Source organism: Colius striatus, chromosome 25, assembly GCF_028858725.1.
Source record: "Colius striatus isolate bColStr4 chromosome 25, bColStr4.1.hap1, whole genome shotgun sequence".
Taxonomy (NCBI): Eukaryota; Metazoa; Chordata; class Aves; order Coliiformes; family Coliidae; genus Colius; species Colius striatus.
In genome coordinates this window covers 2,230,733-2,247,026 of record NC_084783.1, presented here as the reverse complement: position 1 = coordinate 2,247,026, position 16,294 = coordinate 2,230,733, and the positions used below count along the sequence as shown (strand labels likewise).

General features: G+C 62.8%; 1 protein-coding gene across 1 annotated transcript; it reads right to left on the bottom strand.

Annotated features, from left to right (window-relative positions):
- Nucleotides 1-318: 318 nt before the first annotated feature.
- Nucleotides 319-15,215, bottom strand: HCN2 (hyperpolarization activated cyclic nucleotide gated potassium and sodium channel 2). The gene is made up of 8 exons (XM_062014949.1): nt 14,764-15,215; nt 7,265-7,688; nt 5,146-5,307; nt 3,455-3,673; nt 3,117-3,263; nt 2,406-2,646; nt 2,090-2,254; nt 319-1,990 (listed from the first exon to the last, which is right to left on the bottom strand). The coding sequence occupies exons 1-8, from the start codon at nt 15,213-15,215 to the stop codon at nt 1,086-1,088; spliced, it is 2,715 nt and encodes a 904-aa protein (XP_061870933.1). The 3' UTR covers nt 319-1,085.
- Nucleotides 15,216-16,294: the final 1,079 nt, after the last annotated feature.

Here is a 16,294-nt window from a genome sequence, read left to right as displayed (position 1 = left end):
ACACACACACCCCTCATTGCACACATCCCTCATTGCACACAGACCCCCCATTGCACACACAGACCCCCATTGCACACACAGACCCCCATTGCACACACACACTCTCCTCATTGCACACACACACCCCTCATTGCACACATCCCTCATTGCACACAGACCCCTCATTGCACACACAGACCCCTCATTGCACACACAGACCTCTCATTGCACACAGACACTCATTGCACACACAGACCCCTCATTGCACACACAGACCCCCACTGCACACACCCCCCATTGCACACAGACCCCCATTGCACACAGACCCCCATTGCACACACAGACCCCTTATTGCACACACACACACACACACACACACACAGGTTCCCCAGGCTCCAGCCTCTGCCTCCCTCCTAAACACTGACCAGGGCCAACTTGGGCTTGTATTTACCTCCCTCCCCAGCCCTGGGAGCTGGGATGTGGGGGGCAGAGTGTGTGTGGGGTGCTCAAAAGCCTCACAGCAACCATCCCTCAGACCACCTCCCTTCCCCTCCCATCCTCCCACCACTTACCTCCAGTCCTGGCCCCTCACCCCTCCCCTTGGGGCAGGGGGAGGGGAGGCCGGGAGCCGTGCCAGGGGCTGGCCAGCTTGCCCAAAGCCCCAGGGAGGTGGCCTGTGGATGCACACACAGGGGTGGATGGGTTCAGGTCATAGATATCATACACAGAGCTGGGCACAGGGGATGATGCAGCTGCAGCGGCTCCAGGGGGGCAGCGGGGGCTTTGCTGTGGGGAGCAGGAGATGGGCCCAGACTTTGGTCAGAGCTGGGGGTGGAGGAGAGGGAAAGGGAGAGGAGGATGGGGGGGAAAGGGCTCAGCCCAGCCCCCACCGTGGACGTGGAGGGAGGGGGATGTGTGGGGCACAGCGGCCCCTCCGTGCCCAGCCCGGCCGTGCCCCGCTCCGTGGGGCGGGAGGGAGCCGGGGCGTGGGGCTGGCACCGGTGGCCACGACGGCTCCTGGGCTGGGCCACGGGGGTGGGCAGGGTGAGCCAGGGGCTCGCCGCCACAGCCCCGTTCGGGGCCCCGGTCCCGGCCCGGCGCCGAGGTCACAAGTTGGAAGACAGCCTGGCCTTGGCCGGGTCCGTGTCGGGGGCGCCGCACGGCTGCGAGGCCGCCGAGTCCTGCCCCGGGGCCGCGGCTCCCCGTGAGGGCGGCCGAGCCCGGAGGCCGCCCGCGGGGCCGGGGCCTGGCGAGGAGGCGGCCGGGCCCCCGCCCACGGAGCTGGAGGAGCGGCGGGCCGAGGCCGGGGGGCTGCGGGCGGCGGCGGCCGGCGGCCCGTGGGGCAGCGAGGGCTGCGAGGCCGAGAGCGGCCGCGAATCCTGGCTGAGGCTGCCGGTGTGCAGGGCCTGCGTGCTCTTGTGGGCTGCCAAGCGCTGGGGAGAGCCGGGGAGCTGCTGCTGCTGGCCCAGGGACAGCTGAGAGCCCAAGTGCGCCGCGGCGGCTCCGTAGGCGAACGTCCGGCTGGCCAGAGGGCTTTGGGACGGAGGGCTGGCGGCGGCCGAGGCGAAGGCGCTGCTGGAGGCGGGGAGGGCCGAGGGCTGAGGCTGGTCCTGCGAGGGCGAGGGGTTGGCGTGGGGCGCGGGGGGCTGCGGCTGCTGAGGGGGGCTCTGCTGCAGCAGCACCGGGGAGACGGCGAAGGGGCTGGGCACGGCCTGGGCGTACTGCAGGCGCCTCATCATGCGCGGTGAGCCCAGCGCCATGGAGCCCACCAGCGGGCTGGCCATCTGAGGGCAGAAGCTCATGGCCACGGCTTGCTGGAGGGTGGCGATGGCGGAGGTGACCTGAGGCTGGACGGGGCTGTACATGGCCGTGTGCTGCTGCAGCTCCGCCTGCTGAACCATCTCCCGGTCGTACTTGACGATCTCCTGGATGATCTCGTTCTCCTGGTTGTTGAAGACGCCCGAGTTGAGGTCGTGTTGGACTTTGTGGAGCAGGATGGAGTTCTTCTTCCCTGCAGGGAGAGAAGGAGGACGGGGGAAAAGGCCGTGAGACGCCGGGCTTGGGGTCACACCGAGTCCTCAGGCCCCTCAGCCCCTCCCTGGTGCCTTACCAATGCGGTCGAGGCGGTCGATGGCCACGGTCTCGAAGGCTCTTCTCATCATGGGATATTCCTCCAGCACCTCGTTGAAGTTGTCCACCGAGAGCGAGTAGAGGCGGCAGTAGGTGTCTGCCCGGACGCTGGCCGTGCGCCGGCCCCGTGTCAGCAGGCAGATCTCTGCAGGGGACAAACCACCACAGTCACCAGCCAGCAGGGAGCAGCACACCAAGGAGCAGAGCAGGAGGAAAAGCTGAGAGCCAGCGAGTGCTGGGTGCCCCAGGAGTGTGTGTGAACACCCCAGAGGCCCCGGGAACGGCTCTGGGCTCACCTCCGAAGTAGGAACCGTCGGAGAGTTTCATCTCCTTGTTGCCTTTGGTGAGGATGCTGACCACCCCGTGCTGGATGAAGTACATCTTCTTGCCGATGGTGCCCTCACGGATGATGTAATCTCCTGGCTGGAACACCTCAAACTTGAGCTTGGTGAGCATGGCCGTGACAAAGTTGGGGTCAGCGTTGGCAAACAGCGGCATCGAGGCCACCAGCTTGCGGCAGTTGAAGTTGACGATCTCCTGCAGGGAGGAGGAGGAGGAGGAGGAGGAGGAGGAGGAGGTGAGGGACCTGGGGACAGAGCTGTGGCTTCACTACATCAGGCCCATGGACACAGAGGTGTCAGCACACACAGACACCCCCCTAAAACACACACATTGAGGGGAGGGAGCACTGGAACAGGCTGCCCAGGGAGGGTGTGGAGGCTCCTTTCTTGGGGGGCTTCAGGATCCAGGGACCTGCAGGGTGGAGTTGGACTGGCTGAGCTCCAGAGGTCCCTTCCAACCCCACCACTCTCATTCTATGATTGTGCATGGACAGAGTCACACTTGAAGCTGCAACAGCAAAGTGATGCTCAACTCCCCAAGCACACGTGGGACCCAAAGCTCCCTCCATGGCACGGAGCAGGGGGGGGTGTCCTCACTGTGGGGAGAGCTTGGGGGGCTTGGTGAGCATCCCCCAGGCAGCTTGCCAGGCCCCCCAGGGCCCTCACCTCACGCAGGGGCTCGTTGAGCTCCCCCAGGATGCTGTCCTCATCAAACATCTTGCCCTGGTAGCGATGCTCGTAGTAGTCGTGGATCTTCTGGCGAAAGTCGGCGGGGAGCTTGTGGAAGGACATGTACTGCTCCACCTGCTTGTACTAGGGGCAGACACAGCATGTCAGCATTTGGATGGCACAGGATCCAACCCCCACCACACATCCCAGCTCCATGGGGTGGGTCTTGGGTCCCTCCAGGCTAGTGGGTCCCTCTGTACCACCGTGGGTCTGGGAGGGGATGGGTTGGATGGGTGAGGGACAGGAGCTGTGGTGCCCATCCAGCCCAGTCCTACCTTCTCCTGGTACTGGCGCCGGGAGGAGTCCAGGGACTGGATGAGGGCGGTGGCGTGGCCGATGAACATGGCGTAGCAGGTGGCCCCCACGATCATGCTGAGCATGGTGAGCCAGATGTCTGTCATGCTCTCGGGCGCCTGCTTCCCGTAGCCGATGCACAGCATGTGGCTCATGGACTTGAAGAGGGCAAAGGAGTAAAGTTCACTCCAGGAGTCGTTCTGCAGAGACAGGGACGGAGGCAGCGCTCAGTCACACACCCGTGTGCAAGAGTGTGGGGCTGGAAGGGCCCTGCAGAGCTGCTCCAGCCCCAGCCCCTGCTCAAGCAGCTTCCCCTGGCTCAGGGGCACAGGAACGTGTCCAGGTGGGGTTGGAAACCTCCTGAGAAGGAGCCTCCACACCCTCCCTGGGCAGCCTGGGCCAGGGCTCCCTCACCTCAGCACCAAAGGACTTGCTCCTCCTGTGCCAGGGGCACTGCCTGTGTGCCAGCCTGTGCCTGTTACCCCTTGTCCTGCCACTGGCCACCACACACCAAACACTGGCCCCATCCTCCTGACACCCACCCTGCAGGGATTGAGCAGCACTGAGAAGGGTCCCCTGAGCTCAGGCTTCTCTTCTCCAGTTGAACAGCCCCAGGGCTGCAGCCTTTCCTCCTCACACACATGTTCCATCCCCTCAGCATCTTGCTGTCCCTGCACTGGCCTCTCTCCAGCAGTTCCCTGTCTCTCTGGAACTGGGGAGCCCAGAACTGGCCACAGGACTCCAGATGAGGCCTCAGCAGGGCAGAGCACAGGAGGAGCAGAACCTCCCTGGCCCTGCTGCCCACACTCTCCATGCCCCCCAGGCTGCCATTGGCTCTTGCTCATAAGGGCACATTTGCTGCTCATTAGCACCCTGACTCAGGGTTTCTCCACCTGCATCTCCCAAGAGCACTCAGCAACTGGATGTTTTTGGGGGAGGTTGATTTTCCCAGTCACAGCTCATAGGTGGGATCCAACCCAACCCACCCTCCTGGCACAGCCGTGGCTGCAGCGCTCTGCTCCTTTCTGGTGGGCTTCTGCACCCCATAACCCATCTGGCTTCACTTTTGGTAGTCAGGCATTGTGGTTTGGGGCTTTTTAAGGTGATAAGCAAGAGGCCAGTGAGTCCCAGAACAAGCTCTGAGGTACCACAGTGCTCACACTCAGGAGCCTGTGGCCATGGCTGAGACGGGCTGGTGGCACCTGGGGTAAAGAATCCACCAGGCAAAGCCCTAAGTTCCCTCCCAGGGGCAAAGCAGACAGAGAAGGAGAAGCAGGAGACGAGGAGGAGAAGAAAGGGAGGAAGTGAGGTGGGGGAAAGGAGCAGAGATGGGAACATGGGCAGAAGGAGACGAGACAGACGGAGGCAGAAGAGCCATTTGCAGCGGCTGCAGGGCTGAGAGGGAGCAATTAGAAACGTGGCCCATGATTTATTCATAGCAGCTTTGTTGCTAATGAGCAGGGACAAAGCATCAGGGGACAGGGCAGAGAGCCATGTCAGCATCTTCCTCCTGCTCACATCGATCCACTGCCCCAGGTCCAGGGAGATGTGAGCAGGGAGCTCATCCTCAGCACAGGGACGGGCAATGTCCTGGGCTGGCTGCAAGACAGGCCAGAGGCCACGGGGATGGGACAGAGCAGGGGAGCAGAGCAGGGTCAGGGCTGCCACTCACCACCATGCCATTGATGGAGACCCAGCAGTTCTGGGGGAAATCCTGCAGCATGGGCACCAGGAACTGGAGGCAGCCGTCCCAGTGGCACAGCAGCAGCATCATGCCGATGAGGTTGATGATTCTCATCACGGCGCTGGCCAGGTCGTAGGTCATGTGGAAAATCTGCAGGTGGAAGGGTGAGGGCAGGATGGCAGAGGGGTGAGAGCAAGGACTATCAGCCCCCACTCCCCTGCCTGGCTGACAGAGGCAGCTGGGGCTGGGCTGGCCCCAGCCCTCCCCAGGGTGATTTAGAAGCAGAGGGATGTCGCCTCGCTGCCGCCCCGGGAAGTGCTGGTGGTCATGAGCTTTGCTGAGGACAGGCCAGAGCTGGCAGGAGCTCAGGGAGAGCTAAAGGGGCTCTCACTACCCCATTAGGGCTAATGGACAGAAGCAGGAACAAAACCAGTTCCACTTAAACACGAGGAGCAAGTCCTTTGGTGCTGAGCTGAGGGAGCCCTGGCCCAGGCTGCCCAGGGAGGGTGTGGAGGCTCCTTCTCAGGAGGTTTCCAACCCCAGCTGGACACGTTCCTGTGCCCCCTGAGCCTGGGGAAGCTGCTTGAGCAGGGGCTGCAGGGCCCTTCCAGCCCCCACCATTTAGGGATGCTGTGAAATGCTGTGAGCATCATGGAGGGAGCAGGGCAGAGGGTGCAGGGGCCCAGGCTCAGCCATGGGGCAACTTTGGGTAAAGAGGGTGGAAGATGCCCACAGCAGGGTGAGGCTGAAGGAGATCCTGACCTGGGGAGAGCAGCCAGGGCAGCTGCACACAGTCTGCTCTGCTGTGGATGTCCCACATGTGAATGTCCCCTTCCCTGATGGGGAAGGGGCTGCATCTCCCCAGAGCCATCAGACATCAAACCCTGAATCCCACCAGTGACCTGTGGGAGAAGCTCCAGCCCCAGCTGTAGAGGGGTGTGTGGAGGATGAAGCTGCCTCCAGGAGCAGCTTCTCAGTGCTCTGAGCTCCCAGCACATCTTCCCTCAGTGTGGGGCTTCCCAACCCCAGCCCTGGCATCTCCTGCCCCAGAGCACCCACACAAGGGTGTAGAGGTGTTTCCTTCTGGGTGTAAACTGAGCCACAGGCTGACAGCTTCAGCCATAGTATTTTCAGGGTCTAGACAAGGTGATGGGGGTCACATTCCCTTCCTGTCCCCTGGGAGCAGATGTGATTACCAGGACACTGTGCAGCCACACAGCTTGAACTCATCCCTGGGGCTCTCCCTGCTAAGTCCCATCTAAAAGGGAGAAGGGTGCAGGTGCAGGAGGGGCTGGTGCCAGCAGAGCTGATGCCCCTGTGCCCAGGCTGCACTCTGGGTCAGCTGCTGGAGCCCACACAGAGGGGCTGCCAGGCCAAGAGCCACACATGTCCTTGCTGGGACATGTCCTTGCCCAGGGACATGCAGTCCTGCAGCCCCTGAGGGACTGAGCTTCCTGCAGCCCTTCCTGGTGCTCTCTGAGCTCATAGAATCACAGAATCATTTGGGTTGGCAAAGCCCTTGAAGCTGCTGCAGCCCCAGCCCTGCCCTCACCCTGCCCAGCCCAGCACTGACCCACAGCCCTCAGCAGCTCAACTCCACGGCTTTGGGATCCCTCCAGGGCTGGGCACTCCCCCAGCTCCCTGGGCAGCCTGGCACAGGGGCTGACACCCCTCTCAGGGAAACAGTTCTGCCTCAGTTCCAACCTCAACCTGCCCTGGAGCCAGGAGCCAGGGAGGAGCTGAGGTGAGGAGCATCGAGCAGGGGAACACGAGTGAGCTGCTGGCAGAGCACAGGGCAGCACACTCACTGGGCACACACACGGGCACAACTCATCTGCAGCACAACAGAAAGAGCTGTGGGCACTGCCACCCTCAAGCCACAGCTTGAGGACACAGCAGGAGGAAGGTGGAGGACACACAAAACCTCTCCCCACCCCAAGCAAAGTCCCAGCCCCCCCCCAGCCCCACGCACAACCCTGGGCAGGGCGTTTGCCCAGCAGCGCTGCCCTCGCAGCGCCTCCTCCTGCCTCCTGCTCTCTCCAGCCCATCCCCACGCTGCCAGGGCTCCATCCCACGGGGCTCATCCTTCCCCCCACGGGCTCCTCACCTCCTCCCACTGGTGGATGTAGCGGATGAGGCGGGAGAGGCGCAGGAGCCGCAGCAGGCTGAGGATCTTGGTGAAGCGCACGATGCGCAGGGCTCGGGCTGTCTTGTACACCTCCGAGTCGATGCCCTTCTCCACGATGAGGAAGACGTAATCCACGGGGATGGAGGAGACAAAATCCACCACAAACCAAGTCTTGAGGTATTTCTTCTTAATCCTTTCAGGGTCCAGGATGATTTCGGTGTTGTCCTCGATGACGATGCCCGTCCTGAAGTTCAGCACCAGGTCCATGAGGAAGAAAGTGTCGGAGACGACGTTGAAGACGATCCAGGGCGCCGTGGTCTCCTCCTTGAAGAAGGTGATGCCCACGGGAATGATGATGAGGTTGCCCACCATGAACAGCAGCATGGTGAAGTCCCAGTAAAACCTGGGGAGTGAGAGGATGGAGGAAGGTGGCAACAGCCCCCCTGCAGCCCCCCGAGGTGTGGAGGCAGAGCAGCCATGGGGGACCCCAGCCCTAAGGGACTCCCACTACTGGGGTGCCACCACCATGGTGCCACCTCGTCCTGGGTATCTCTTTCCTCTCTTCCTCTGCTCCCCCACGTTGAAAATGTCCCCCCCAGGTCTGAGCCTGCAGTCCAGCCCAGTCCCTAGCTGAGGTAGGGCTGTGGCAGTGCTGAGGGGTGTGCAGGATGAGGCCAGGGGCTGCCCAGTGTAGGGGTCTTGCCCCTGCTGTGCTGGTTTGGCTGGAGCTCTGCCTTGAGCACCCAAAGCCAGGCACCCTGGTCCTGGGGCAACGCTGCCAGGCACCAGTGAGGTAGGATCCACACCCAGTTGAGCTGAGGACCACCCTCATCCCCAAACCACCCTCCACAGTGGGGCCACTGTGTTCTCTGCACGGTCACAGGTGGAAGCAGAATCCAACCCCTCACCCTTCCCTGCTCCCAGAGTGGGCACCTGAGGAGGGGGCACAGAGTCCTCCCCAGGGACAGCCAGAGCCCCTTCAGCCCAGCACCTCCCTGAGCCAGGATGTGGCCCCAGTTTTAGGAGTGTGCAGGGTGATGGCAGCAGGTTGAGCCCCCAGAGCATGGCCATGGGGGGGAAGGGAAGAGAAGGAAGGAAGGGAGGGAGGAAGGGAGGAAGGAAGGAAGGAAGGAAGGAAGGAAGGAAGGAAGGAAGGAAGGAAGGAAGGAAGGAAGGAAGGGAGAGAGGGAGGGAGGGAGGGAGGGAGGGAAGGAGCTGCTGTGGCTCCCAGCTCAGCACATCACGTACAGCTGCAGCTGCAGACAGTGGAGGAGGCGGGCGGCCGCCTTTGCTTTTGCCGTGGCTGCCACAGCTTCTCCGTCCTTTCCATGCTCTCCTGCCTCACCCTCGTCCTTCTCTCTCCTTGTCCCCATCTACCAGGCCACCCATGACCTCTCTGAGCATCTGCAAGGTCACAGCAGCCCATCCTGGCAGGGGCACAGGGAGGGGATCCCAGCCCCTCGCCTGCCCCATGGCACGATGCTGGCCTGGGGATGAGGGAGGGGAGGAGAGAGGAGGGGAGAGGAAGGGAGGGGAAGATGCTGCTCACTGCCACACACACAGACACACAGGACCCTTGCTCACATGTCTCTGCTCAGCCCACTCTGCCAGGAGCAGGAGCCCCAGGGAGCTGGAGGCTGATGGGCCCAGGGTGCTCTGGCCAAGCTGCCAGGGACTGTGGGGGTGAGGGGGAGACCCCTCCCACAGGAAGGGGAGATGGGTTGGATCCATCCCCCCCTCTCCATACAGCTTAGCACAGGGCCAGAAGGAGCTGAGCATCCCAGCTCCTGACCTTTCTCCAATGACACCTTCCCCATGTGAGACGTTACCGTGGCAACCACGAGTGATGTCACCGCTGCACAAGGATGACTTCACACCCAGGAGGAGGGGGCTGTGCTCCCCCCACGCCCCCCAGGCAAGCTCTGGCCATGGGCAACCAGCAGCTCCAGTGTCCCACAACCCCCCAGGCTCAGGACCCCCCAGGGCTTCAGCACCAGCTGGGTTGGAGCAGCCCCCAGCAGCAGCCCTGGCTGGAGCCCATCCCACAGAGCAGCTCTGGCTGCAAACTGCCCCTTCTGCACACAGCCAGTCCCATGGGGGCAGCAGCCACACAGAGCTGCAAAGAGCAAAGATTAAATAACCATGCCAGCTGGGCAAAACTCTCCCCTGGCTCAATTCCCTGTGCAATCTGGCTGAGCCAGGGCACAACTCAGCTTGCTGAGAGAGATAAACTGCTCCTGATCTCCCCCCCCACCACTGCCAAGTGACACACAACTGACACTGTATGATCTCTTTGGGGGCCTGGATGTGAAGCCAACACTTTCTTCCTTGGAGGGCAGTGTGTGCACTGGATAAAAGAAGAAAAGATCCAATCCAGGCTACTAAAAATATCTGGAAACAAATTAATTAGGATCCTTGCCCCCCTCCCCCTCCTCTTTGCTTCTGACCCAGTTGAATGGGGAGATGCTGAAAGCCTCTGTGAGCTGGAGCTGCTGTGTTCCTGCTCCATCAGCCACCCAAAGCCTGGCACAGTGGTGCCACCTCACAGGTCCTGGGCAGGAATGGAGCTGGAGCCAAGCAGTCCCACCAGGTTCCATGGACCACACCATGCTCCTGCTCCTGAGAGCCCAGAGCACATCCCTGCACAGAGCTGCTGCCTCTCTGGCACCTCCAAACACCTGATGGACACACATGGAACAATCCCAAGATCCCCACCAGCAAACCCTCCTCATCCTCCTGCTCTTAATGCCAGAGATGGGGCAGAACCCCCTGAGCTGCCCAGGGGAACACAGGACACCAGGGACATCCCTGCTCAGCTTCATCATGGGCACACACTGCTCCAGAGAGCTGCCAGGGATGATGCAGCCAGCTCCATGTGCTCAGTGCAACGTGTCACTTCCCTCTATGGTGATGTCATCAACCAAGCACCAAGCTGCCCATTCTCCAGCCTGCCTGGGTGGGTGAGGCTCCCCAAAACCCTGCTCTGCAGGAGAAGTCTCTGAGGGTTGAACCCCACAGCCCACATTGGGGTCTTGGCTGCAAACAGCTGAGCTGCCCAGAGGGTGGGAGCAGTGTGGGATCAGTGTGAAATCCATGTGGGATCAGTGCAGGATTGGTGCAGGATGGATGTGGGATCTGTGCAGGATGGGTGCAGGATGGATGTGGGATCGGTGCAGGATGGATGTGGGATCAGTGCAGGATGGATGCAGGATGGATGTGGGATCTGTGCAGGATTGGTCCAGGATGGATGTGGGATCAGTGCAGGATGGATGTGGGATCAGTGCAGGATGGATGTGGGATCAGTGCAGGATTGGTCCAGGATGGATGTGGGATCAGTGCAGGATGGATGTGGGATCAGTGCAGGATTGGTCCAGGATGGATGTGGGATCAGTGCAGGATGGATGTGGGATCAGTGCAGGATTGGTGCAGGATGGATGTGGGATCTGTGCAGGATGGATGTGGGATCTGTGCAGGATTGGTCCAGGATGGATGTGGGATCAGTGCAGGATTGGTGCAGGATGGATGTGGGATCTGTGCAGGATGGATGTGGGATCAGTGCAGGATTGGTCCAGGATGGATGTGGGATCAGTGCAGGATGGATGTGGGATCAGTGCAGGATTGGTGCAGGATGGCTCAGAGCTTCCCAAACCTGCTCTGAACACTCATTCTAAAACGAGGTCGCTCCTGGAAGTGGGTTAAGATGCCAACGGCAGAAGTTGGCCCCAGAGCAGGGAGATGAGGTGCCCAACACACCCTCTGTTCCCACACATCCCAGTACAGCCACTTGTGAGGGATAACTGGTGCTGCTCTCCATTGGAAAAGCCTTTTAACCCTGGGAGGACCCTGGGGAGGGGGATTAAGGCTTTGCAAACTGAATCCTCACAGCCCCCCCAGCCCATCACAGCCTTTACTCCCTGAGGACCCAGCAGTGGCTTTCAGAAGCCCACGGGGCCGAGGGGAACCAGAGGGAACAGTGACACCAGCTGCCCAGCCCAGGAGCCCTCAGGAGCCCAACAGCTCGGTGACACCAGCCAGGCAGCAGCAAAGCCTCAGAAACCATTTTAAGGCTGGCAGAGGAAGGCTCCATCCGAGCAGCACCAGCGCCACGTGCTCGGGCTGGGGCTTCTCCCCCCATTCAGATGCAGGAGCAGCTCCTGCGAGAGCAGTTTGCCAGCAGGGAACCCGCAGGGCTCAGCCCCGGCGCCGTGGCTCGGGGAGGCTGCGGGAGCCGGGCTGGAGGGAGGGGACGTGGCTGATGCCCGAAGCACGGCCCGACGCTGCTCTCCGCAGTCCTGATGCAGCCACGGAGCTGCCGGCGCCCAGCCCTGCTCCCGGCCTGATGCAAAACCTCTCACGGCACGAGCAGGGGAAGGGATGGATGGCAGAGCTGCAGCATCCACTGCTCTGCACCCCCAGCGAGCAGCCACTCCCTGCTGGGAATGCCACTGGTCATCACTTCAGCCGTGGCCCTGCCACATGCCTCTGCCCCTGAGACCTCCCAGTACCCCCGTGCCCACCCCTGCCAGGCTCCCACCTGTGTATGGGCTGTAAAGGTGGGAGCCAGACCAGCAACACACCCCCAGCTCACTGCCAAACAAGGGCTGGGTGCATCTCCCCAGCTCCCAGTCACCCTCCAAGAGCAGCTGCAGAAACACCAAGAGAAATAACAAAAAGCCATCACTTGCTGGGGGGTTTTTCTTCCCTCCCATCACTAAAGACCAGAAGCAGCAAAGACAAAGACAACTGAGGCCCAGAAAGGAGCTGACTCTGCTCAACACTTCAGTGCACAACTACAAGGTCTCCTTAGAGCACATTTGCAGCTCAGGATCTCAAACAGTCACCCAAAGCTGCTTCCTAAGAAAGAATTCAATAGGTAAAGAGCAACTTTCATCCCTGGACCAAGCCTGTCCCTGGGTGCTCACACGAGGAATGGCAGTGCTGTGGCCATGAGGAGATGGGATCCCTAAATGACTCTGGTTGTTAAATGCTCCCACAGATGCAGGTGGGAAAATGGGTTTTGTGGGGCAAACAGCTGGGTTCAGGCTCCATTCTCATTACTAGATTGTTTTTGAAGGGCAGGACAATGGGGATTAGATGGACACATGTGACACATCCTCAACGTGCACAAGTGCAGAGGGCACCTCACCAGCCCTGTGCTGAGCCAATCCTGTGCAGGTGCATGTTTGTAGACCCAAATGATGCTGTGGCTCTGCCTGCAGCTCCTCCCCACTGGGCAGGGAACTCTCCTACGCCACTTGCAGCATCAAAACACAAGCAGAGGCTCTTCCCCACTGGGTTTCAAGTGAGAGAGGCTCCGGGAGGGATGGAGCTGACACAGGGCAGGAGGGTCACAGTGACTCCCCAAGGTCACTGTGGTGTGGGCCAGTGTCTGCTCACCCACTGCAAGCACCAGCCTAAGGAGTGACACTGGTTTGTTCCAGGGAAGCCTCTGAGGCCTCAATCCCAGCCCTGGGCTCACTGCAGGGAGCCTCTGCTCTGGCAGCACAGCAGCTCTGCTGCAGGGACCACGGCTCTGGCAGCTCAGTGACATGGATCAGGCTCCAGCCCTGGCACGGTTGTGGAAGGGAGTGATGAGGCCAGGCTGTGGCCTCCTCCCAGCCTCCTCCAGCAGCTCACAGGTGCTGAGGGCAAAGTGGAGCACAGGCAGTGTGGGGAGGCTCTGCCACCCCCTAGGTGCTCAGTCACAGCAGAGGTGGCAGGTCCCTCTGCCCTGGGCCTGGGGGTGGCCACTCTGCAGCTGCTCCTCACCCTGGCTCTGCAGCAGAACCTGGTGCCCAGCCAGAGAGCCAAGGAGAGGCCTCCAACAGACACCTTTGGCAGCTTCCCAAAGGGACCCCTGTGCAGGAGGGGTCCTGAGAGGAGGCTGAGGGTCTCTGGCTGCTCCTCTGGAAGGTGCCAGATCAGCCCAGGAGCAGCACATGAGGGCAGGAGCAGGAGGTGCAGGTGCTGATCCCTTCTGAGCCTGCCTGGCCAGTACAGACCCCAGCACCCACAGCCACCTCCACCAAGGATCTCCTGTGCTGCTGGAGACCCATCAGTGCAAGAGATGAACAGACCCAGGGCCCATCTCAGCAGTGTTTCCCACCCTGGCACCCAACAAACCTTCCCTCCAGCCTCCTCAAACCACACACAGCACTGAGCTCCTTGTTCCCTTCCAGCCTCTGGCCAAATGCCTCCAAGTCCCTTCGAGGTGGCTGGACCCCAATGGGGCTTCAGCAGTGATGCCAGCAGGGTCTCAGCCACCCATCCCCACAAGGTGCCCAGACACTTGAGCCAAACATCCCTCCTGGCAGCTTTCATGTGACCTGGGAAGCATTTTGCCACTTCTGAGCTCCCCCAGGGAGCAAAGATGGAAACGAGATGGAGCTGCAGAGCCTTTCTCCCCAGGTCTGACAGGTCTGGAAGCTGCACAGGCTGGATCTTGGAGGCTTTGGATCTCTTGGGAGTGAAATGAATCCCTCCTTGTGCTGCCTGAATCTCAGGGACAGGATCAGGCCTCCTTAGGGGAGTGGGGGGCCTCACAAAGCTCTGCTTAGCAGCAGAGGAAGCAGTGTGTCCTCCAGCCCAGGCCCCCAGCCCTCCCAGGGGAGGGAGATGCCTTCCTCCGGGGCGGTTTGGGGGCAGAGCCAAAGCCCGGAGGAGCTGCACTGGGCTGGGCCGTCAGAGGCTTTGGGAAGGACGAGGGGATGTCCTTGCCCGGACACCCCCTTGACAAAGCATCCCCGGGCCGCTTGCTGCCCAGCTGGGGAGGGGGATGCTCAGCCGCCAGCCCCTCCCTGCACATCGCAGCCTCCGCGCTGCCACCTCCGGCACAGCTCAAGGTGCCCTCTCCCAGGGCTCGGCTCGGCCTCCCCTTCCCCGGTTCCCTTCACCCTCTGTCCCCGCCCGCGATCGCTGTTGCCGGATGCTCCATCCCCGAGGGATGCACCAGCCCGGCCCCGATGCTCCATCCCCGGGGATGCACCAGCCCGGCCCCGATGCTCCATCACTGGGGGATGCACCAGCCCGGCCCCGATGCTCCATCCCCGGGGATGCACCAGCCCGGCCCCGATGCTCCATCACTGGGGGATGCACCAGCCCGGCCCCGATGCTCCATCACTGGGGGATGCACCAGCCCGGCCCCGATGCTCCATCACTGGGGGATGCACCAGCCCGGCCCCGATGCTCCATCCCCGGGGATGCACCAGCCCGGCCCCGATGCTCCATCCCCGGGGATGCACCAGCCCGGCCCCGATGCTCCATCCCCGGGGATGCAGCAGCCCGGCCCCGATGCTCCATCCCCGGGGATGCAGCAGCCCGGCCCCGATGCTCCATCCCCGGGGATGCAGCAGCCCGGCCCCGATGCTCCATCCCCGGGGATGCAGCAGCCCGGCCCCGATGCTCCACGGCTGCGGGGCCGGCGCATCCCGCGGGGTCCCGGCTGTGCCTCTCGCCCCCCGCCCCGTGCGGGCTCTCACCTGAAGTCGCTGTAGGGGTGGATGATCCAGGCCCCCGCCGATTTGACTCTCTCCTGCTCCCTCTCCACCGCCTTCTGCGAGCCGAACATCCGCAGCGAGAACTTGTTGACGCCGGGCTGGAGCATCGCCCCGAACTGCCGCTGCATGAAGCTGGCCTGGCTCCCGCGGGCCTCCTCTCCCGCATCTTCTCCCGCACCTTCCTCGGCCGCTTTGGCCCCGCCGGGGGACGCGCCGCCTCCGCCGCAGGAGAACGACACTTTGGGCTCCCGGGCCGGCTCCGGGCCGGGGCTCCGCGGCGGGTCCCCGCGTCTGCACTCGCCGTTCGGGGATCCCTTCCCGCCGCGGCCCCGCGCCCGTCCCGCAGCCGCTCCGCGCTTCGCCGCTTCGGCCGCCTCGTCTTCGGCCGCCGCCGCCGCCGCTTCCCCGCCCGCCGAACCGCGGCCCGGCCGCATCCTGCCGCTGCCGAGGCCACCGGCGGCCGAGTGGCGGCGGCCGGAGCGGCGGGGGAAGGGCCGGGGGCGGGCCGGGGGCGGGCGGCGGGGCCGGGCTCCGCAGCTCCCCCCGCCGGTACAGCTCTGAGCGGCGGGAGCGGCCACCGGGGGTTGCTCCGCTCCGCTCTCTCCGTCCCCCCAGCAACCGGTGGCGGGTTGGAAGGGTCCGGGGATGGAGACCCCCGGGGATGGAGAAGCGGGAGCCGGGGGGTCAGAGAGTGCGGCCGGACGGGCCCCGGGGACACCTTGGGGAGCAGCATCGTGCGATGCTCTGGGTGCAGGGAGCGATGCTCTGGGTGCAGGGAGTGATGCTTTGGGTGCAGGGAGTGATGCCCTGGGTGCAGGGAGTGATGCTTTGGGTGCAGGGAGTGATGCCCTGGGTGCAGGGAGAGATGCCCTGGGTGCCGGGAGAGATGCTCTGGCTGCAGGGAGAGATGCTCTGGGTGCAGGGAGTGATGCTTTGGGTGCAGGGAGAGATGCTCTGGGTGCAGGGAGCGATGCTCTGGGTGCCGGGAGAGATGCTCTGGGTGTAGGGAGCGATGCTCTGGGTGCAGGGAGAGATGCCCTGGGTGCAGGGAGAGATGCTCTGGCTGCAGGGAGAGATGCTCTGGGTGCAGGGAGTGATGCCCTGGGTGCAGGGAGAGATGCTCTGGGTGCAGGGAGAGATGCTCTGGCTGCAGGGAGAGATGCTCTGGGTGCAGGGAGTGATGCCCTGGCTGCAGGGAGAGATGCCCTGGGTGCCGGGAGCGATGCCCTGGCTGCAGGGAGTGATGCCCTGGGTGCAGGGAGCGATGCCCTGGGTGCCGGGAGCGATGCCCTGGGTGCAGGGAGTGATGCTCTGGCTGCAGGGAGAGATGCCCTGGGTGCAGGGAGAGATGCCCTGGGTGCAGGGAGAGATGCTCTGGCTGCAGGGAGAGATGCTCTGGGTGCAGGGAGAGATGCCCTGGGTGCAGGGAGAGATGCTCTGGCTGCAGGGAGCGATGCCCTGGGTGCAGGGAGCGATGCTCTGGGTGCAGGGAGAGATGCTCTGGCTGCAGGGA

Coding starts and splice junctions, on each gene's coding strand:
- HCN2 (XM_062014949.1), bottom strand. CDS start 15,215: ATGCGGCCGGGCCGCGGTTCGGCGGGCGGGGAAGCGGCGGCGGCGGCG. Junction 3,264..3,454: donor GGCGCCAGTACCAGGAGAAG/GTAGGACTGGGC, acceptor GTCTGCCCCTAG/TACAAGCAGGTGGAGCAGTA. Junction 2,255..2,405: donor CGACGGTTCCTACTTCGGAG/GTGAGCCCAGAG, acceptor TGTCCCCTGCAG/AGATCTGCCTGCTGACACGG.